The sequence below is a fragment of the Pestalotiopsis fici genome (assembly GCF_000516985.1).
Source record: "Pestalotiopsis fici W106-1 unplaced genomic scaffold PFICI_Scf_1, whole genome shotgun sequence".
Classification (NCBI taxonomy): Eukaryota; Fungi; Ascomycota; class Sordariomycetes; order Amphisphaeriales; family Sporocadaceae; genus Pestalotiopsis; species Pestalotiopsis fici.
In genome coordinates this window covers 178,332-200,828 of record NW_006917091.1, presented here as the reverse complement: position 1 = coordinate 200,828, position 22,497 = coordinate 178,332, and the positions used below count along the sequence as shown (strand labels likewise).

The following is a 22,497-nucleotide window of genomic DNA, read 5'->3' as shown; positions in this document are numbered from 1 at the left end:
GTTGATTACGACATTCGAATAGCATTCACGAGATTTGCTGAAACTGGCATTGCACACTCCGTGATTTCCTTGTAGATATGAACTAATCTGATGGTTCGATTGTCCATGCACAGACTGTGTCGCCTCGAGCAACTAAACTACGGATGTTTGTGTCGCAGACTTTGTGGTTGTCGCGGGTACCTACAGGTCAGGAGGTAGGTGTTCTTTGTTTGCCAATCTGATGACACAGCAACATCATCACAGCTCTTGCGCGGGTCACGTCAGCTGTTGCTCGAGGAATGCTTTGAAAATTATAACAAGCTTGTCTTGAGATGACGCTCTCGCAACTTTTGCAATTGACGGCGCTTGCTGTTTGACCAATACTTTTCCGCCTCTGCAATCATATTTCGGTTTCTTGATTTGCAGCACGTACTGCCAAAGGGCTCAACCCCGAACAAAGAAAGTCTTCACAATGGGTTGTTTCGGATCCAAGCAACGGCAACAAAAGCCTGGACTGTTCGACCAGACTGCCCAAGAGCACGCGATGGATCTTGATTCGCCAACCCAGCCTTCGCGACCTGTCATGCAAGCTACTTCTCGACCAGCCCGACAAACAAACAGCGCAGCTGCAGCCATCCATCAGCAACTTCATAGAGGAGCAAGTCCCATTTCAACAACCCAGGCAGGTACGGATATGACACAACCAGCATCAATTCGAAGGAAGCCGGTCGCTGGTCGTGGACAGGAAGGCGTACGCGGGGCAGATACGGAGGAAGACCCGTTCGAATTCCTCAAGTATTTCGACACTGTTTTCCTCATTGACGACTCGAAAGCCATGGCCCCCTACTGGGAAGAAGTCACCGACTTGATTCGCGCCATAGTGCCACTGTGTATGGAACGGGACACGGACGGCATCGACATTTACTTTGGCAATCACTCGCGTCGCTGGCATGCAAATGTTCACGAGAGGGGCTACCGCCACATTGGACTGCTGACGGGCCACCCCGGCATGCACGACAATGTCGAGGGCATCTTCAACGACGTCAAGCCCAAGGGCAAGCACGATGTCACCGATCGCCTACTGGATCTGCTCAATAAACACACCTACGACCTGATGGGACTGGAAGGACAACCCAAGCCGAAACCCATGAATATCATTGTGGTTACTGCGCAGCCTTTTTCCAACCGGATAGCGCGCGTGCACGAGACGGCCGAGGAGCTGGACAAGATGAAGGCTCCAGCCTACCAGGTGGGCATCCAGTTCTTTCAAATCGGCGACGACGAGACGGCGAGCTGGCAGATGGCATCTCTGGATGATCTCGTCCACCAAAAGTATGGCACTAGAGATATCATGGACACTGCGACGTGGACAGATGGCCCGGGCAAGCTTTCGGCGGAAGGCGTGCTCAAGGTTGTGGGCGGTGCTGTAGAACGCTCACTCGACAACACCAAACTCGAGCAATTGAGAATGCCTGAGATGCCACCTGATCAATGGTAGATTCTGCACAACCATTATATACAAAGTACTCAGATTGCCAGCTCAATACAACACGGCTCAGAGCCCTCAAACAGCGATAGTGAGCCCAAGAATTCACTAGCACCTAAAAACACTACAATATTGATGATGCCAGTAATCAATACAGGTGATAATGAAACAGAGAGCAGAACAAAAGTTCTTGAGTTCTTGGGAAATCTCTGCTCTGGCTTCCTTCTAGGCGTCCTTCCGTTCCCTTTCAATTTTTTCCCTTGCCTCCATCTCGGCCATTAATTTGGCCTCGGTTTCGAGAAGCATTTACCATTCTGCTTCCTCATCCATCTCTTTCTTGGCTAATGCTTCAGCTTCAGCTTCCTCCTTTGCCTTGATTGCTGCCATGAGCTTGACCATAGGAGCCTCTGCAGCGGCTGCGAGCTCGGTCTCCATTTTTCTGCGATCTTCGTCCCGCCTGTTTTTTTCCAGCGCCTCTCTCCTGTTTCGAACGGCCCTTTCAACTGCTTCCCTTGCCTCCTTGTCCTTTTTCCTAAACTCTTCTCTTTTTTTGGCCAATAGCGCGTCTTGTTTATCACTTTTTTCCATCTTTTGCCTTCCAACTGCAGCTTCAAAGTCGTCAGACGCTTCCAACCTATCCTGCGGGCTGATAGACCCAAGTATTTGTTCTGGTTCAGCTTCAAGCAATGTGTTTGAATCTGCAGCGGAACTCGAAGAGTCATCATGATGCTCAGCCCTATCGTCAGGCATAGTCTCATGACTGAAAACTACCTCGTCATCAATTTCGTCTTTTCCATCTATGCTGGGCAGCGAGAAGAGGGCCAGTAATTCCAAATGATGGCCAATATGAGAACTGTACTGCCTTGGGCCTTCAATATCCACGGACATGCAAAAAGGACAATTCCCAACAGATTTGTCCAGAGATTGATGGATACTCTCTTCTTCCAGTATCTTGAGTTCCTGTTCAGTTACTTCTTTGCGATGAGTACTCGTATAATGCTCGCGCCATGTCTCTCGTGTGGGAAATATCCTAAGACAACCAAATAAGCAGTACCACATTTTCCAATGGTCTTGGTTCATATGACGATTCCATTCACTGCGTCGAGCATATTGACGATTGGGCGTGGGACATGTTTTGTCAATGCAAACATAGGGCCGAAGGTCTCTAAATACATGCTCCCTAGCACACAAATCAACTGGTGATCTCCACTGATGAATTCAGATAAACAAGATTAACTTACTTCCATTCTCGTCTTGTGTCAATCTGTATGATCATTTTGCAAAATGGGCATAGAAATGGTCCTTCCAGGTGTTCCTGGGGTATGGGCGGCACTGCAAGCTGGTCTGGCTCGGCGCTTGAAGGTGCATACGAAGTTACGGAAAACTCCGACTGGTTGTCAAGATAAATTGAGGAGCTGATTCCTGGAAGATCCTTCAAGTGCTCGGGTATCGAAGAAGCAACGGTGGTCTCATCCCCTCCGGCGACATTGTCATCTTCAAGTCCTTCGGAAAGTTTATGATGGTGCTCTTCTCGATATCTGAAATAATGCCGCCTCATGGTCACGGCTTTTCCAAGACGCTCTGCGATGGCTGGATCAAGATCTTTGAACTTTTCTTGAACATGCCTCACGTCCCACGGCTCAAAATAGCCGCTGATTCCAGCTCCAACTCTCGACTGAAACTGGTCGTGAGGTGCTGGATTATTAATGGTAGCGGACAAGCGTAACAGACAGTCCACGATGTGTCCTATTTCTGCAACTGAGTGATCAAGCGGTGACTGTGTTGCACTATCCCCCGCGAGGAAGTAAGCCTCGATTTCATCGTAGGCCGGGTCGTCATGCGACGGATCAGATTGTCCACGGGCTGATGCTTGAGCTGGAGATATCGTCAGCGGCGGCATGTACACTCGAATCCGCCCCTGCTGCATACTCACCTTGGTCGATCACAGTAGAGAGGTCCCGTAGTAATGACAGAATTTGATTCTTGACCGACGAAGCATCGCGGAGACGGTACTCCAGGGCACGTTTGCCTGCGGCACGGTGTGCTGCAAAGCTTGCTGACCAGAGGTTGAAACGTGCCAAATGAGAACCGACTTTTGATTTGGATTCTAGGACTGGTTCTAGATTCTCAACAAGCGACACCAATGCTTTCCTGCCACGAATGACAAGAGAAGCGATTTCAGGTTCGCCTTTTGCCTTTGCTGGTCTCATTGTCTTGAGACAGTTTTGATGATGTTCAGGAAGAGTTGCTACTGGCTGCAAATTGCCCAGTGGACCTTGGTACGATATCTGACTGGCTGGGCGGGCGTGAGGGGTATCTATGTGCACACTGCATAAGCGAATGCCCGAAAGAATCATTGCTCCTCCTGCACGTGATCGATGAGGCTGAGGCTCTCAAGTGGGACATGCAACGCTGCATCCATTCGATCAACATCACCCGTAAGGATCATTATTCGATGATTGTTGGAGGCGGTCATGTCTGGCTTCGAGGTCGCGGGCATAGTACTAGGCGTCTTGCCGCTCGCTATAAACACCATCAACTCTTATCGGACCACCCTTTCATCGATCAAAACGGCACAGAATGACCTTAATTGGCTGCGGCGAGATCTCGAAACAGAGCAGGTTCGCCTGCAGAACACCTGTGAACTTCTTTTGCACGATCTTGTGCCCCTTTCCATGGTTGATACCATGTTAAAGGATCCATTTGGGGCCGACTGGGCAAAATATGACGATAAACTTCGAGAACGACTTTGGCTTTCATGGGGAACGTTCCAGGCGCAGGTTCAACTCTTATCCACTGCGGCGACAGAGTTAGAAAAGAAGTTATGTGTAGAAAGAAATGGTGCGGTACGTTTGGTAACTCGGAAATTTTGTTCTATTGCTGCTCCTGCTACTGTGTGTCATAAATATTGACAATGCGCATAGATCAGACTCAATGACTACAAGAAGATACTACGAGAGCTCCGTCATAAGACGTCCTTCACGCTGAAGAAGGGAGACTACGAAGCTCTGCTTTCAAAGATCAAGTCAAGCAATACTGTACTCCACGGGCTCGCACAACAAGATATCAACATGAAGTCGAATAGACAGCATCGATCTCAAGCACGTGTCATAAAGCTTCTACGTGGGCTGTCGGAAAGTATTTTCAACGCAATGCGTAGTGCCGTAACTTGTGACTGCGCCGACGCCCACAAAATCGGTATTGAATTGGCTACGCGACATGCGGTTCTATTGCCAGACGATGAGGAAGAGGAAGTTGCGGCGAAATTTCTCTACAACGTTGCAATCGACTCAGTCAAGGCGCCTACCGAATGGAACCGGGCCAAGCTTCAACTTGACAAGTCCACCCCAGTACCAGAGATCATAGCAGCTCTGCCCGACCCTGTCTTCATGGCACCCGAAAAGAAGCGAAAGAAAGTTGCTTGGCGTGCTGTCATCAGCTCTTTCGAATCGCAACCGCAAACGGTGCCTGTTCAAATCCAAATGAAAACGTCTGAGACGATCTCGACGTTGAGAGTCGACAGTCCATGCCAATCCCAGGCCACGTCGTTGATCTCGAATTTGTGTAAAGTTTTTCACGGGAAACGCAAGGCGCTTTCACAATCTGAAAGCTACGGACATATATCGACTGGGCAGCGTTGCTTCCGGCTATCGCCCCCAGTTGAAGAACCCTCCAAGTTCAGCCACACCGTCACCTTGCGTGATATTCTTTCTGGCCTGACTGGTCTTTCAGAGAAGACAATAGTACCTTTCGGCTACGAGGAGAGGCTTCAATTGGTACGTATTCTAGTCGTAGATTATCTCTTATCCTCAGAATTATTCCAGCACTTCTTTGAGTCCTCCATACTCTTTCTAAAACAACTCTCAAGGAAAAGTCTGGTTCGGAGATACTGGAGACTTGGCAGCACATCAAGGGATTCAGCTAACATATTGCTACTTACAAGGCATTGACTCTGTCCAACAGCGTTTTGCACACGTACAATACACCATGGCTTGCCAAGATGTTGACTCTCGATGATATTTCTTTCCTTTGGGGCGCTGAAGCACAGATCCATCAAGAATGGTGGAAGAACCCTTATCGACCCTTCGTGACACAAGCCATACCTCTTTCAAGCTGGGAGGCATCATTCATTCGAGTAGTGGATTGTCCACGCATGATCAACACAACTATTCTCTCCCTCGGTGCGCTACTTGTACAGATCATCACAGGGAGTGTGGAGGAAAGCCTCGAGCTACCTACTACCATGAAAATGGAAGACTTCTACGCCCGGCGTGAAAGTGCCAGCCGCCTAGAAGCAAAGGTGATTGAGAACGGCGGGCCAAACTACGCCGAAGCCGTAAGCTGGTGCTTTGATCATGCGATTGGTCCGTCAGGATTTCAAAATGAAAAGTTTTGTCAGGAGTTTTATGAGGTTGTCATTGCGAAATTGGAAGAGGACGCTGCCCTTCTAGAGGAACAGAGCCGTCTATGAGATCCATCAGGAGGATGTAAGGTTGCAAAACATCAGCGAGAGCCATCACTCATTCAGTATAACGGCTCATATCAAGGGTCACTTCCAATACAGATTCCACGCATATTTCATAACCTTGGAAGGATGTCGTAATAGCTCAATATGTAAACGCCAATAACAGGATTCCGCTAACAAACGACGAATGTGGGCAAAGCAATAGCCTGCGCTTAGTCAACTATTAAACAGCATTCTAGACTCACACTAGAACCAGTGGCTGAAGACTCTAATCTCTACATGATCTCAAGTCATGCATGCACCTGCTCATGCCCGGCCGAGAATGATTCCGGAGTTAACAATACTACCCATAGACTCGGATTTCTAGGTAGGCACAAGTGCATGCAGCCCGGAAACCTACGGGACGTCCTATCAACCATCGAGGGCATGAATTATATCTCGGGGAATACATCCCGTCATCCACGATGGGACCACGTGGGTGTCTGCAGGCTCGGAAGTCCCAGTGTCCATGCTCATATTCTACTCATCCGCATCGAGCATGTCGGCACCGGATTTGATTGCAGACCAGGACAATTCCTGGGGAAGAAAGTGATAAAGCCGCTGAGTCAGCATATCCGGAGATTAAGCTACGGGACCACCCGTATGACTTCCGAAAGGGTTGGAAGGTGACTGAAATGGCCGCTATGCCTTGATTTGAAGTGGCGCACGACGGAATCACGGATAGTTGCGCTACGTTGACATGAACGGAGAATGTTGAGGGCAAAATAATCAAACAATGGCTTCATGATCATTGGTGGCGGGGAGTCGTGATTGTTGGGCGGACGTCTGCGCAGGCCTCGTCCCCTAGGATTTCCACAGGGCCTAGATCTTCCTGTCATCTCCACATGTCAAGAATTTGAATTCATCAGGGTGAAGGCATACGCGGCAGGCACCTTGCAAGGCATGGTCAACTCAGTCGGCGGGCCAGACCGCTTAAAATTCCGAATAAGGCGTTTTCGTCTCTGGCCATCCTTTTTCAGCTTCAGTTTCTCTGTCGCGGGAGACTCCGTCGACGAAATGACAGGGACCTTAGAGCTATTGGGCCTAAAGGCCAATTTCGTGTTAGGAGTGTTTAAGAATGGTATCGTGGGCTGAAGGGGGCCCCATTATATAGGTGCGGAAATGCTCCAGCCCAGTGCCGCTCGGCAGGGAGGGCTGAGCTTGATAAAAATCATACGATGAGGACCCTTGGATAGTTTATCGCACTTGCGCATAAGAACACGAAGTGATTGTGCATCATTTTTTTTTTTTTTATAACCAGGACCATGGCTCTTCGAGTCGGCTAGCTATGCGCTATCTCTTCCATGTTGTAGTAACAGATATCAAGGTCACAGCGATGAAGTCGTAGAAGTAATATACGAGAGCCAACCGAATAGACGGGGGTTCCGTGAATATAGTAGGTCAATTTGCGAGAGCCGAAGCTGCTTGCGCTGCAGAAATGCAGGGGTCTTACATAATATAGCCCAAAGACAGGAGTTTTTTTTTGTTTTTCTCTTTTCCAAAAAGTTTGACACTTGACTTTCCAGCATCCCTCACCATCTAGATTGCGCTTTAAGCAGTTGTCAATGCTAATCTTAAAAAAGGATGGCGGACCAGTGGAAGCAGGTTTGCGAGACAATGGGATTCCTGGAAAACACCAAGCCGAGAGCCTGTCCTAGATATAAGTAGTAAGCGGCCCTGATCCACTCTAATGGGTCGCAGTATACCCGTTTGGGCGTGGTGACAGAAAGCTTTGGCTGGATCACTCTATTAGTGTAGGACAGCCGCAGTGTTCCACAAAACCCCGTCAACCGACCGCCCTAGAACACTAGCATAAATCTCTACATTAGAGGCTTGGCTGGGGTGAATGCAACCGAGGCTATTTGGTAATGGAACCAAGCTGGAGCCCTCCCCAGACACATCGTACCATAATCCGGAGGTTGGCAGGGTTATGGCTCAATAGTCAAAATAGGCTTCTGAGGAGAGTTTGTGCTTGAAAGTCCCCTATGCTTCTGACCTCGAGGGATACAATGAGTGTCTTTGTTGGGCATTTCTACTCTCTGCTTGTTACAACGTGCACTATACGAGTTGGGCGTTCGTTAGACCTGTTACTTTACTATACCATTCCTAGTTTGTGTAGCGAAAAGTTGGGACACTGATTTTAAGGTTCGGTAGGTTGACTTTTCAAAACCGGCCACCGCCGAATGAGGGGAGAGAGTTGGGGGAGTTCGGATGGATTTCCGGCCCCTATCATTTAGTCAGAGCCGACGGGTTGCTCCCCAAGTGGGCTCTCAGCCAATTTTCCTGAATATTTCACCCTAAACACTGCTATTTGGGAAAATTTCGGTCGCCTCCCGCTCTTAAGGAATAGTGTCAACGGCTTAAACTATGTACGGACACTAGAATCCCCGGACGCCCATGTCAATATGTGGGATCTCGGGTCGCTCAATCTACTGCGTAGTTGGCAACGTCGCGGGCGTTTCAAGTTGGCAATGACTCGAGGGGGTGGCAGACCTGACCAAGCCCCCCCTCGTCGATCCCTAGTCCAAGCCGAAATCAGATCATGGTTGCGACTTGTTCCAAAGTTCCACGGCGACGGGATCGATGATGAATAAGATGCGAGGTGAACGCTGATCGCAACTGCATCGGGAACGAGGTATTCCCACTTCGAGGTCCATATTATACGGCAAGTTGCCTCTGCGCGTGCGTGCCCTCGTGGTCATACCCAACAAGCTTCAGCCTTAAGTGACCAAGACACCCTTGATCAGATCTCGAGGAGATCCGCCCTACCGAGTTCTTGGGTCACTCGAACAATGCAGATCTCTCTTTGAGAATCTTCGGGAAAACAAGACATGGACAGCGACGACAGAAGTGGCCGGCTTTTGGCCTCATGTTGGTCGTTGGTGGGAGCCAGTGCGGTGTTCTTGTCGTTGAGGATTTACTGCAAATTATGGCGAGGAAAAGGTCTGTGGTGGGACGACCACACAATGATCATGAGCTGGGTATGTTGTGACACGACCTCTCAGGACGATGGACAGTCTCATTTTTTCTAACCTTGGGTTTTGTGCATGGCAGTTTTCATTGACAGTTGCCGTCTCGATTCTGAGCTATATTGTCACTTTGGGTTTCGGCAAGCATCAGTCCACCATCGACCATGAAGACCTCAAAAAGATCAACCTCAACACAATATTGGTCGCAGCCTTTGGCATCATATCGACATGCGTCAGCAAAACCTCATTCGCGCTTACTCTGTACCGAATCATTATCAACAAGTGGATGCGTTGGTTTCTTCTCTTTGTTATTATTACCATCAACGTATCAATGAACCTTGTTTGGATTTTTGGATTCGCGAAATGTACTCCCGTACAAAAGGTTTGGGACAGCAGTGTCGAGGGCAAATGCTGGGATAAGCAGGCCCTGTTGAAATACCAGCTTTTTGCTGCTTGTGAGTTGCACGAGTGTCTTTGAATGTTGTATCAGAATCTGACCACTACTGTAGACTACTCGTCCATCTTGGATTTTGTGTTGGCGTTCCTCCCATGGAGGATTCTCATGTCCATGTCAATGCTTCTTCGAGAGAAGATTGGAGTGGCTGTAGCAATGAGCTTGGGTGCCATGTAAGAAGCAAATGACACTCAATTGGTGCCTGACTCGAGACTAATAATCACTTGCAGCGCCGGTATTTGCGGAATTGTCAAGGCAGTCATGGTGGTCAGCATGACCAGTACAGATATTACCTACGATCGTGTCGACCTCACAATCTGGACCCTTACCGAACCTGCCGTCACTATTATGGCAGCCTGTATTCCAGTGTTGTAAGTTGCAACCTCAAGTGTCTCTTGCGAAGCGCAATCATCGAGTTTACTAACAAAATGGCAGGCGAATGCTCTATCGCGAACTCAAATCCAGTCACCGCAGCTATATGCAACAACGATCCACCGGAAATCGATATCACAATGGCACCGATGTCACGAATGCAGACAAGTCGAAGCGAAGCACAAAATATCGACACGATGGCTACGGCCGAAACTCGGTACTCATCATGTCAACAAACGGATGGCAGGAATCACAAGAAGCTCTACAGGATCTGCCGTCAAGCCACGGCGAGAGACCTCCCAAGCCGGCAGGTATAGTCAAGACGGCAGAAATCAACATCACGAGTCATCGCGTGAGCAAGGTAACCGACGAAGATTCATTTGAGCTGGCATCCATGGAATCAGCCTACACAAAATCAAGCGGACGTAATGCCGAAGTTCCCGAGGCTGGTTTTTACACTGCGCATTAGTTATAGTACAAAATATGATACCAATTTGATTTTTCTTGCGTTTAAACAAAGTACATTTTTTTTTTCATTTTATCGACTGTATCTTTAAAATATCACGATCCCTAGAATTCCGGATTTCCAGATATCCGACAAATGTGGGCAACTAGAATACGAGCGAGTACGAGTAAGCTGATGGAATAGCTGAAAAGAGAAAAAGAAAAAGAAAAAATCCCTCAAGACACTTCCGATTTCCGACGATTCATGACCTAGTGATTAAGGACAATATGACAGGCCTGTCACCATACTATGTAAAGTAGCAGTGGGGGTGGCTTGCAACTACAGGGGGTAAAAGAAAGATAGACGAGAAAACCCCCTGGAACTTGTCAGGTATATTGCCCCGTCCTCTTATTTTACTATGAACCCTGAATCCCACAATATACTTGGCTGCGGGAACAAATAGCATGATATCACGTCAGGTTACGTGGCGCCCAATAGCATCGGTGAAGCCGCCGAATCAGCTGTCAGTATCGGAGCTCGTAAACTCCCCGAAGCCACACCGTTGAACCTGGGCAGTCGTGACTATTAATGACTAAGGCTTTCGACGGACCGATGCAATATCGGCTACGAGGCTGTACGGCAAACATCCACGATCAATAACAGGGGAAAGATGAAGCTATTGATTTTGCATGTCTAGATCTTTTATGCTGCAATGTTACCACATGCCGTACCTGCATTGGCATCTTCAACCTTGTCCCAGAGACCAAATTCCGTCAACCAGGTTTGCCAAGCTGGGCGCCCACGTGGCTACGCGTGGTTTTTTGTCCTCTTGGCTCTTGGGTGAGCGATCGGGGGAACGATCAGCGAGCAGATCGGCAGGTTTATTGAAGGTTGTTCTGTGCTGCCGAGGGAAGGGAAAGAAGCATACCGACCTGACTAAAGAATAGCCCGCTGCCAATGCGACTAGGATCTCGGCTTGCAGATGTGGGTGTGTCTAGTTGTGCACCATCGCATTAACTAGCCCCATCTCCGGGCAGGTTTAAAATTAGGGGAGTTGACTAAACCTCTTTGTACCAGGCCGTAATTGGCTCCGTGGCAAATCTGTTGAAGGGACTCCATAACGAATGTTATGGTGGAACTGAGGAGGATCTTGCGAGAAAAGATGGGGAGGACAGAATTATATACCTCTCTGGCTGACCGTTGATGGTCAAAGTATAAGGTAGTGATCGGCAGCCTCTCATTCCGTTGACAACTGCGCTTTCACAGGTAGCATCAACCATCTCTCATCTATCTCTTACATTAGTTTGAGATTTTAACTTTATTGAAGATGCCTGGGTTCAAGTCAAACTTCCTCTTGGCCGCATTAGCTGGTGTGTCCCTGGCTAGCAGCAGCGGTCACGTCTCGCAGTCGACAAAGACCGGTTGCTCTTTGCCTACAGCACACCTGAGGAATGGAACATACATTGGTGTCACGGACTCTGTCCACGACCAAGAATACTTCTTGGGCATGCCCTATGCCCAACCTCCCACGGGCTCGCTTCGATTCGCCGCACCTCAGCCATTGAAGACTTCATTCTCAGAGCCCAAGTATGCCACTCAGTACGGCTACGCTTGTATTGGATATGGCTCCGACACAACGAACTTGGGAACCAACGTCACTTCTGAGGACTGTCTGACCATTAATGTCGTTCGTCCGGCCGGAACACAGCCTGGCGATGACCTTCCCGTTGGTGTCTGGGTCCACGGTGGTGTAAGTCATTCCAACCCAATACAAAATATGGCCGCAGGTTTAGATTGCTAACACACTGTTACCAGAGCTACGTGATGGGTAGCTCGCGTGACACGAGATACAACCTGACCTGGATCGTGGAGCAGTCGGTCAAGGAGGGCAAGCCCATCATTGCTGCGTCCATCAACTACCGTGTCTCTTACTGGGGCTTCCTCTTCAGTGAGGAGATGCAAAATGCCGGAGCTGGCAATGTTGCTTTCCGTGACCAGCGCATGGCTCTGCAGTGGGTGCAGGACAACATTCAGGAGTTTGGTGGTTCCGCCAAGGACGTCACGATCTGGGGCGAGTCTGCCGGTGCTCGCTCGCTCGGCATGCAGCTCGTTGCACACGACGGTAACCACGGCTCTCTCTTCAGCCGCGCCATCCTCGAGAGTGGTAGCCCCGTCGCAAAGTTTGCCAACGCTACCACTTGGCAGTCTTACTTTGACGCCCTCGTCTCCAAGACCGGATGCTCCAGCTCCACGGATGCCCTGAAGTGTCTGCGCAAGCTGGACTGGCAGGTTCTGAACAGCTTCTTCAATGGCTCTGTTTCTCTCGGCGTCACTGCCCCGACACTCAGTGCTGTCGTGGACGGCGACTTTATGAGTGCCCAGGGTGCCGTTCTCCTGAACGAGGGCAAGTTTGCACGTGTTCCTCTTCTCCTGGGTAACAACTTTGATGAGGGCACTGCCTACGCCAAGACTGGCATCAACACGACTGAGCAGTTCCAGTCCTACCTTTCCAGCCTGGGCCTCAGCGCCGACCAGGTTTCCAGCGTCACGGATCTGTACCCCGATGACCCCTCTGTCGGTATCCCGGCCTCTTACCCCGACAGGCCCGCTGCCTACCCCTACGGTCTGCAGTACAAGCGAGTCGCTGCTTTTGCTGGTGACTACCAGCAGCACGCCGGAAGACGCCACCTGGCCGAGTCCTACGCCGGCGCCGGCCTGTCCGTCTACTCGTACCTGTGGAACGTGTACGTCAACGGCATCGCCGCCATCTACGGCGCCACTCACTTCCAGGAGGTGGCCTTTGTGTTTGACAACACCGACGGCCTGGGCTACTCGACCAACCCATTCGCGGGCAAGCCCGAGACCTTCAAGACCCTGGCCGACCTCATGAGCAAGATGTGGGTGTCGTTTATGAACGACTGCGACCCCAACCTCGACGCTAGCCAGGACCTGCAGAGCGTCGCCTGGCCGCGGTACACGCTCGACGCGCCCAACAACCTCGTCTTTGACGTCAATGTTACCGGCCTGTCCTACGTCTCCGAGGACAACTACCGCAAGGCCAACATTGCCTACCTGCTTGACAGCGTCTTTGTTTGAAAAAGACAGCCACAGAAATGCAGGCAGACACCTAGCGACTCCTCGATGAACTGCGAGAGCTAGCGCAATGATTACAAAAAGCCCCTACGTGACGACAGATGCACCTTGAAAAGGGGTATCTAATACCAAATCCTAGCAAGGCAGTCATCTGTCACTCGACGGGTTAAAATGTGTTTTTTTTTTCTTCCTATTCTTGTACATAGATTATAGAATATAGACTTGGCATAATTGATACCAAAAAGCACATGTTTGCTTATTAACACGACGTTTTCTCCACTTGCATGAGCATATGCGGTGATACATGAAGTAAACACAAGGAGTATGAATGTGAAATTAACCATTGCACAATACGATCTACTGCGCATCAGCAATCTGCACGTCTATTGGTCATGAACCACATTTGGAAAACAAGATCAAATTTCCGAGAAGCAAAAATAATTGACTACAAGAGCTTCAGTCATCATCACTCCCAAGATAACCTTGTAGGATAACTCTATTATTATGACGGTAAAACTCACGATGGTTTATTTATCCCCGCGATTTATTTCCCCAGCCTCGGCAAAGGCGCCGAAGCCAAAGTGTGGATATGTTTTTCGTCCCTCATGAACCCCACCAGGGAACCCCCGATTTCGTTCCCTTTACCCCATTTCTGCCAGGGACAGGCGCCCGCATCTCACTCACCACCTGGGAAAGTTTACGCAAGTCTTGTCTCTCTCTCTCCTTCTTGCAACACACCATATGCAGGGGCGGCCCTCGTTTTCTTTCAACTTTTGGCCAAATATAGAGTTTTGGCCTTGATCACAGTTCAAACAAGTTTGTCTATCATTGAAACGTCAGTCCTCCTGTTATCCGTCGGGAAAGAAGGATCAGAAAAGAAACCAGCCAGTCCCCATCCCGCTACGGTAGCCGATTCGGACATCCGGTGGCTGAACCCACCCACGCCCAAGCTACGACGTCAGCGCAAGATTCCGCGAGCGTGGTTTCATTTTGGCGCTGGAATTAGACCGGGGTCACACGGTCAAAAGTCGACTTTGTAAACCAAAGCAAAAGCAGTGTGTGTGACACTAAAGGGACAAGGAGAGAAAAGCAAACAAAGGGGTGTGGTGTGCTCTTGTTTCCTTGAAAAAGCGTGGGGAGAAGGGGGGAAAATAAAAGAGAAAATGTATTCTCACACCTTATGCCGCCGTGCTGTCTCATCAGCTGTTTCTGCTGCAATCCGACAGCCCAAGAGACATGGAAAGTTTGCTACCGCTGCCGCTGCCATTGCGACCAACGCCCGTCGCTGCTACTCCATGGCCGTCGATGATGGGATCTCGAATCTGCCTTTGGCGGGCTATCGCGTCTTGGATATGACACGGGTTTTGGCTGGGGTGAGTTGTTTTCTTATCTCCGGACAACTGCCTGCGTGCTCTTATCTGAATTGCTATTTCTTCTTGTTATATTGAAGAGTGCAGTTTCAAATTGCTCAAGAGACGGCTCAGTCTCTATGCCCTGAAAAGCGCATGAGCTAGAGCAGTAAAAAGCAACGACATCAGCATATAACCTTCATCGCTGACGTGGACCATCTTTAGCCATACTGCACGCAGATCCTGGGAGACCTTGGGTAAGTTGCGCATCACAGCTGTCAGGTACTTCCGCCGAGCAAAGTTCATCATTTATTTTTTGCTCACACGTCCAAACAAAAAAAAGTGCAGAGGTTATCAAAATTGAGCATCCGACGCGCGGGGACGACACACGTGCATGGGGGCCACCGTATGCGCCTTACACTTCAGACTCACAGCTACAGGGACCAGGCGAGTCGGCATACTTCCTCGCTGTGAACCGCAACAAGAAGTCTCTGGGGCTCTCGTTTCAACACCCCGAGGGCGTCGAAATTTTGCACAAGCTCGCCGCAAAATGCGACGTTCTCGTTGAGAATTATCTACCCGGCAGTCTGGCCAAGTACAATATGGACTATGCTGCGCTGCGCAAAATCAATCCAGGTCTCATTTACGCGAGTATTACGGGATATGGCCAGACTGGGCCGTACTCTAGCCGGGCAGGCTACGACGTCATGGTCGAGGCCGAGTTTGGCCTGATGCACATTACTGGAAGTCGAGATGGGCCACCCGTCAAGGTGGGTGTGGCTGTCACGGATCTGACCACGGGACTGTATACGTCCAATTCCATCATGGCCGCCCTGCTCGCGAGAGCAAAGACGGGAAGAGGGCAGCACATTGATGTGGCGCTCAGCGATTGCCAAACCGCGACGTTGGCCAACATTGCGAGCAGCTGTCTAATCAGCGGGAAGAAGGACTCTGGAAGGTGGGGGACGGCACATCGTGAGTAGACAGCATCCCCCCATTCGCAAGCTTTCTTTTTTGGGCTTGCGCGTACTCCGAAGGCTCTCGAGTAAGACACTGACTGAGACACAAGCCTCGATTGTACCCTACAAGTCGTTCAAGACAAAAGATGGGGATATCTTACTTGGGGGTGGCAATGACCGCCTCTTTGGCATTCTGTGCGACGGCGTGGGACGCCCAGAGTGGAAGACGGACCCCAAGTACGCCGTCAATGCCCAGAGGGTGGCCAACCGGGTCGAACTCGAGGGACAGATTGAGGCGATCACTGCCCAGCGCACGACGCAGGAATGGCTCGATGTGTTTGAAGGCTCAGGTATGCCGTATGCGGCCGTGAATGACGTACAAGGGACGCTCCAGCACGAACACACCATTGCTAGAAACATGGTGGTCGAGATGGAACACGACCAGTGCGGTACCATAAAAATGGTCAACACGCCGGTCAAGTATAGCGAGAGTGAGCCAAGAATCCGGAGTCCTCCTCCAACGTTGGGTCAACATACAGACGAGGTTCTGCGCAATGTTTTAGGTTTCGAGCAGGACAAGATTGCCGGATTGAAGGACAAAGGCGCCATCCGGTGATTGATAGACATATCTAGACATCTAGACCTTGACCTCGTCTGTGCGTCGACGGCCGACCGAGCAGATGATGTTCAGCCATTAAATGTTTGACGCAATAAATGACCGTGGATATTTTGCATCTTGTAATACCAATCATCAGTGAATCCTTCTGCTCGTGGCGATGATATGATCCTGCTGCAAGTGATTTGCATTGAAGATGACGTCGAGTTTTGCGAGGTCATGGATCCTCTCGATGCACATCACACATGATAGGAATGGTTGTCGCAGGTGCAAAATGCAGGGCCGAGCGCATAGGCAGAGACAAACGGCAGGGGGGAAAGACTAAAAAAAGCCTTGGCGATCTGCATTCTGTAGCCCACCCCTACCAAAACGGAAGCCATCGTGGGAGTTTTGCCCTGCGCCGCTGTCGAATTCTTTGTTTCTTGCATACGTGATTTAATACAGAAAAAAGTGTAAACGATGAAAGTTGATTGCGCTTGAATACTTTTTTTCTTTTGGTTGCGGTGAGGCGTCGTCGTTTGCCTGAGAATGTAAGAGCCCTGTAGGCTGTGTGTACCTGAAGCCAAAGCTTGACCTGAACCAATCAAAGCGCAGTGGGCATGACTTGCATCAACGATAGCTGTATGCAACGACGGCAAGATATTTCCAATTAGCCTTTGGTATATCCTTCTTCCTGACTAACATTCTGCACAAAGAAGCAAAGCCCCAAAGGATAACGCAGATATGATGTTGGTCTGATTGTCGTAGGCTCACACACAGCCTCACGCAAGAGGCATCCTCCCTCTCCACCTACTAGACCTTTTTTGCCGGCTAAGGATTCCTTCCCTTCCCGCAACCTAAGTACCGGCCTGCTCTAGGCACATAACATGCGGGAGGGTCATGCGCCTCTATTCTTGACAGCAACGTGCTGCTTGGCGATCAATTATTTGTGTCTAGGTGTAGCATTGCAGATTCTGTTGGAGGGGCTGTTTGTCCCTTGTTGGTCTCTTGTCACTGGTAACTGGCACGCCGCGAGATCCCTTCATTGGCAGGGTGTACGTAATGCGCCCTGTCCCACATGAAATAGAGAGCATCGCCCCCAATCAGTGCCCGCAAGCGCGTTTACCTTTTCTTTAGCCCTCCCGTTGCAAGCCCCCCAGTGGTCTGCAGGTGGGTTGGTTGGTTGTTGCACACTTGGTTGCAATCTCTTGGGGTCTGACCGAGCATTTTCGTTGTAAGAAGCACAAGAATCGGCTTCATGCCGCTTGTCCGTCAGACTTGTCATACGCTTCTTTTTTGACTTTGAGTCTATGACAAGGTTCGCCCTTTTCATAAGCAGGGCATAGCAAGCAGGCAGAGAAGAAGAGGTGCTAGAGTACGGTTTCCGTAGTGCGCACCAGTGATCTTCATGCTCTCCATTCCCGAACCAATTATAGCAACCACATGCCCCGTAAAAAACACGAGCAAATGATGCCTTGTGGAGCCATTTTGTGTGCGGCCTGTTACACTTGGGAATCGCCCCTCTCTCCAACAAAGGGTTCTGGGTCCTATTATTTTCTTTTTCCATGACTTGAGTTTTTCCCAGCTTTCTTCAGTGCTTACCTTTGACAAACGTTCCAAACTTTGACTCCCCGACTGATCCATTGCCCCTCCAAAAGACATGGGCGCCCCGGCTGCCGCACCGAGACACACATGAGCAAATACATGTTCTCATGTGCGTCTCTTTCCGCTTAGGATTCGCGTCTCCCGAGGGATTGATCCAGATTGGGCTTGCTGGGGGGAGGGGAGGGAGCCACATTTGGGATGCTGTACCCGGCCGGGGATTGGCGGTTTGGCGGGGGCCACACGCTCGTTGGTTTCGTCAATGGGCTGTCTCGTATGCCCAGCTTATTATTATGCATGCAATGCGATAAGTTACTGCTAGTCGTCAATCGCTTCTCAGTCAGCCCATGTACCCCAGGGCCAATAATGTCGTGCGACCACTATACGGTACAAACCGCCCGTGTTGTATGGTAGGTTAAAGAGTGGGCCCGGGCTCGCTGACAGGCGTCGTGAGTATTATTCATAAGCTGCCTACATCTCCCGCTCCCTCGTTCGAGGTCCGTATGTCACCCACCCTGCCGGAAATCATTTATTCTCAGCCTTGGTTTTATTTCCATTTTCATGATATGGTGATCCATGTCACGACGTGAACTGCTATATATACTTGATATATAACTACCATTCACGTTTGTCTCAACCACCACCGCCTCGACAATGGCGCCCCAACCACATTCCAATGGGAACTTGCTATCCAGCGAGGACCATGGCGTACAGAAACGGGGCGAGGATCTAGCCCTGTCGCCATGGACAATTGTCGCCATCATCATTGCCTTGCTGGTCGTCATGTCAACAATAGCCTTTACAGCATTATACATTATGAGGCGGCGGCGGGTTATCAAGGAGAGTCAAGGCTTGCCCGCCATCAGCGGGCGCCACGAGGTCATGCGGAGGAGAAAGGGCATGACGGCAGCCGAGAGGCGAGCGGCCGAAGAGACGGAGCGGAGCCTCATGATTCGCAAGTCCCTCGCCAGCCGGTCGACGCTGCACAGTGTTGCGTCGCGAGATACCCACATTCTCGACACGGCCCGCAGCTCGCGCGTTGTCGACGACGACGGGGATGAGCACCAACACGACGACGAGATACCAGAGCTTCCCACCTCTACCGGCGACTGGAAAGAATGGGAGGCGCACACCCAGGCGGAGCGGCGGCATTCGAGACTGAGAGAGCTCTCGGCTGGGAGAGAATCGCACCCGGCCTTTGCACAGGAGCTGGAGGACTTGCCAGTGCCCGCACAAACGAGATCACCATCGCCATCACGAGAACTCAAGGGACCGAGACAGCTGTTGCCTCTACCATCTCTACCATCGTCAGCGCCGCCGTCACATGCACTCTAAATGTGGATTTGAGAAGAAGAGGACCTTTGTTCTTAGGCATTTCGGTCTATGGTTCGGTTCATGGTTCACGAGCGCAAAAAGCACAAATATTTGATTGTTTCTATTCCTGTCTGGAGCATGGGCCCTGGAGTATAGTGGGCACTTAGTGGTGGAGTGGGCATGGCGTTTACATGGATACATTATCATGTCCCGGCAAGCGTGGACTTTGAAGCGATGCAGTGGGAGCAATGACTTGCAGCGGCAATGTATTGGAATTCCAGATGAAAGGCGCACACTAACAGCGCCTGGTCACCTTGTTTTAATGTTAGTTTTGAATGAGGATACCCATATTACAGCCTTTCTCTCGCATGAATCATTGCCAACGTGATAGGTGGCCTACATTAGAATATTTGCGTCCGGGTTTGTCGCATATCAGGTCCTCGGATGTAGTATACATACACCTTATTCAGGTACAAGTCAAGTCAAGGTGCGCAGTTGCAATTTGCGCCGCTTGACGAACTCAAGACTTGGAGGGGAAATAGATGCATGAATAATGTACAGCTCTCGGTCACTTTACTGTTCGGCGCTTTGAGTGGCAGCGTTTAAGCACTGTAAGCTTTTGTGTCCTTGCATTGTCCAAGCCTTGAAGAAGCTTTGATTGTTCCCCGTGGCTTGGCTGCCTATTGTTGTTCCAGCTCACCAAAGAAATCCGGCCAGCGGCCTTCAGCTTCTTTCAGCTCAAGCCAATAAATCCTTCGACTGTCGCCACAAATCCTCGTCCCTTCCAACTCGGTAACTGCATCTCTTCAATATAGCGCCAGATACAGCACTCTCAACACTGCGAGTTCAGATCCCACAGAATATTCAACAGCCACAAGTAAGTACCTACAGTCAAGTAAGCAAGCTCGCCAAGGTGTATTGCTAAGCCACCTGGCACCCAGCCTTGATTCCCCAACCCATTTTATTAGTGCCCACGCCCGTGCCCGTGCCCCACCTTCCAGATCATTCTCCGCCTTGACACTTGAGCGTGGCTGCCAACCAGCAACCAGCTGACTCATCAAACCTTCAACTTCAGGCTTCTGCTCGCTCATTTGAGGATCATCAGCCTCGACCTTTGAAACCAACCTTTGTTCCCTTCTACCACGCTGCTCTCCAGTCCTTCAACCCTCGCCAGCGCATCCCCTACAACCGTCGCGATCATCTTCTAGGCATCGAGCGACAATCCAGAGTGTTTCAGCTCGATTCTCTGTCCTTTCCCTACTTCCTAGAACCCCTGGTCGCGACCACGCTAGACACAACTTCAACCTCGACTGCAACAGTGCAATTGCGACAATGGCCACCTCCATGCAGGACCCGTTTGCTGCCTACAAGCAGCAGCAGGATCAATTGAAGGATGGCCAGAAACAGACCGAGTACCGCGAGAACCTCAACTCGCGCTTGATGTGCTCCGAGTGCAGAGAGGACCCCCCGAACTTGACGTAAGTTTTGTGACTTTTCTGCGCGCCTGCCGCAACATTCCTAGCTAACTCGAATCGCGACAGCGAGGAGTTCTCCAGCGGCGACGTTGTTTGCGCCACTTGCGGCTTGGTCCTGGGCGACCGAATCATCGATACCCGATCAGAGTGGCGTACCTTTGCCAATGACGAGAATAATGATGACCCCTCGCGTGTTGGTGACGCCATGAACCCTTTGCTCAACGGTTCTCAGCTCGAGACCAGCATCGCCTTTGGCGAGGGCGGTCGTGCCCGAGAGCTGCACCGTGCTCAGAATCGATCACAGCTCGACAAGGCAACCAAGGGTCTACTCGCTGCCTACGGAGACATCAGCTCTCTCTGCGATGCTGTACACATTCCAAAGACCGTACAAGAGAGCGCCAAGCACATCTACAAGATGACGGATGATGCCAAGCTCTTCAAGGGCAAGTCGCAAGAGTCCATCATTGCGGGCTGCATCTTCATTGCCTGTCGCCAGGCCCGCCTCGGTCGTACCTTCAAGGAAATCCACGGCTTGACCAACGTGTCCAAGAAGGAGATTGGCAGAACATTCAAGCAGCTGGAAAAGTTCTTGATGACTCAGCGCGAACACGACGCAGCCAACGCCAACCTCTACTCCCTTGATACTTACGAAAACACCAATTCCACTGGCGCCGAGGAGCTTTGTGGTCGTTACTGCAGTCAGCTCAACTTGCGCAACCCTCACCAGGTGGAGAAGTATTCGAGACTGCTGGCATCCAAGAGCTCCACGGTCAAGGACTTGGCTGGTCGTTCTCCACTTTCGGTGGCAGCAGCTTGTATCTACATGATCTGTGCCTTGCTGGATGATCCTCGCCCGTCGCGTGATATTGCCACTGCCGCGGGCGTCAGTGACGGTACAATCAAGACGGCATACAAGTTCCTGTACCAGGCCAAGGGCGATCTTATTGAGAAGTCCTGGCTCAAGCCCGATGGCCCGGGCAACCTGGCCAAACTCCCCACCAACTAGAAGTTGGCTGGAGATCTGGTCAGTGAATCCTCTGACTTGGAGGATGAGAACCTTCGCCGACGGGTGTGGCAATTCATTCATATTGATTCTCGTTCAATGTCGGTACTTAGGGGCAGTGGCTGAACGAGAATCGATATTTCCTATCAAAGGCTACACGAGTACGAAGCTGCAGAACCATTAGGGTGATTCCACTGGTTTTGGGCCATGACTCTTTGAGCCAGTCTCTTTGCAGCCTTTTTCTTTTGCTCATCAACGAGCTCATTTCATTATTGCAGTCGAGTCATATATTCTTGAGAACAGAGCAGACTCTGACTACGCAACCCCGTTGCTCGACGTAAAAGTCCAGCACATTCACAATTCAGCGAGCAAGAAGTCATGACACGACAAAAGACTGAAGTGTCCATTTTGCACTGGTTGATCTGGAAAGACACCCTCAAGTGCACATAAATGCGTTTCTTTTCTTGCAAGACTGGCACTGCTGGTAATTAGAGGGAAAGGGGATTCATGGTTTACGGCAGGCGTTGGTTCACACCCTGTCACTTGAGCGATATTGACCATAGACACAATACAGCGCATTTAGAAAATTCATCTTGATGCCTTGTTGTGCTCAGTGATCTTTTCATCGTGAAATCGTAAGTTGTGATGTGCATCGCTAGGTGACAGAACCTGGTTCACGGCATGATCTACCATTTGCTTGAGCAAACAAATCGGACCACTCGTAAGTATGCGGAATTATATACATACATCCATTGTAGACAGCCATGAATCAAGACCACTCCTTTCTCGTGACTTTGGGCGTGATCAGATTGCCCACCCTCTGTGCAGTGCTCTAAACTGATAGACATTCTTCTCAAGGGGGGGGGGTACGGGGGGGGGGGGGTAGGGGGGGGGTTAG

General features: G+C 50.4%; 8 protein-coding genes across 8 annotated transcripts; 7 read left to right on the top strand and 1 right to left on the bottom strand.

The window, feature by feature from the left end:
• Window positions 1–451: 451 nt before the first annotated feature.
• On the top strand, window positions 452–1,477 carry PFICI_00062 (uncharacterized protein; the record flags this gene model as incomplete). Its single annotated transcript, XM_007828643.1, has 1 exon — window positions 452–1,477. One exon carries the CDS (start codon window positions 452–454, stop codon window positions 1,475–1,477), a length of 1,026 nt encoding a protein of 341 aa, XP_007826834.1.
• A 294-nt stretch (window positions 1,478–1,771) lies between these two features.
• On the bottom strand, window positions 1,772–3,675 carry PFICI_00061 (uncharacterized protein; the record flags this gene model as incomplete). Its single annotated transcript, XM_007828642.1, has 3 exons — window positions 1,772–2,645; window positions 2,707–3,340; window positions 3,399–3,675. 3 exons carry the CDS (start codon window positions 3,673–3,675, stop codon window positions 1,772–1,774), a joined length of 1,785 nt encoding a protein of 594 aa, XP_007826833.1.
• Window positions 3,676–3,939: 264 nt separating this feature from the next.
• PFICI_00060 (uncharacterized protein) lies at window positions 3,940–5,936 on the top strand (the record flags this gene model as incomplete). The annotated part of the gene is made up of 3 exons (XM_007828641.1): window positions 3,940–4,311; window positions 4,390–5,241; window positions 5,409–5,936. 3 exons carry the CDS (start codon window positions 3,940–3,942, stop codon window positions 5,934–5,936), a joined length of 1,752 nt encoding a protein of 583 aa, XP_007826832.1.
• A 2,999-nt stretch (window positions 5,937–8,935) lies between these two features.
• Window positions 8,936–10,233, top strand: PFICI_00059 (uncharacterized protein; the record flags this gene model as incomplete). The annotated part of the gene is made up of 5 exons (XM_007828640.1): window positions 8,936–8,950; window positions 9,024–9,393; window positions 9,448–9,565; window positions 9,623–9,763; window positions 9,828–10,233. The coding sequence occupies 5 exons, from the start codon at window positions 8,936–8,938 to the stop codon at window positions 10,231–10,233; spliced, it is 1,050 nt and encodes a 349-aa protein (XP_007826831.1).
• A 1,303-nt stretch (window positions 10,234–11,536) lies between these two features.
• PFICI_00058 (uncharacterized protein) lies at window positions 11,537–13,305 on the top strand (the record flags this gene model as incomplete). Its single annotated transcript, XM_007828639.1, has 2 exons — window positions 11,537–11,959; window positions 12,025–13,305. The coding sequence occupies 2 exons, from the start codon at window positions 11,537–11,539 to the stop codon at window positions 13,303–13,305; spliced, it is 1,704 nt and encodes a 567-aa protein (XP_007826830.1).
• Window positions 13,306–14,465: 1,160 nt separating this feature from the next.
• On the top strand, window positions 14,466–16,226 carry PFICI_00057 (uncharacterized protein; the record flags this gene model as incomplete). The annotated part of the gene is made up of 4 exons (XM_007828638.1): window positions 14,466–14,675; window positions 14,877–14,908; window positions 14,995–15,626; window positions 15,721–16,226. The coding sequence occupies 4 exons, from the start codon at window positions 14,466–14,468 to the stop codon at window positions 16,224–16,226; spliced, it is 1,380 nt and encodes a 459-aa protein (XP_007826829.1).
• Window positions 16,227–18,461: 2,235 nt separating this feature from the next.
• On the top strand, window positions 18,462–19,142 carry PFICI_00056 (uncharacterized protein; the record flags this gene model as incomplete). The annotated part of the gene is made up of 1 exon (XM_007828637.1): window positions 18,462–19,142. The coding sequence occupies one exon, from the start codon at window positions 18,462–18,464 to the stop codon at window positions 19,140–19,142; it is 681 nt and encodes a 226-aa protein (XP_007826828.1).
• A 1,311-nt stretch (window positions 19,143–20,453) lies between these two features.
• Window positions 20,454–21,602, top strand: PFICI_00055 (uncharacterized protein; the record flags this gene model as incomplete). The annotated part of the gene is made up of 2 exons (XM_007828636.1): window positions 20,454–20,599; window positions 20,663–21,602. 2 exons carry the CDS (start codon window positions 20,454–20,456, stop codon window positions 21,600–21,602), a joined length of 1,086 nt encoding a protein of 361 aa, XP_007826827.1.
• Window positions 21,603–22,497: the final 895 nt, after the last annotated feature.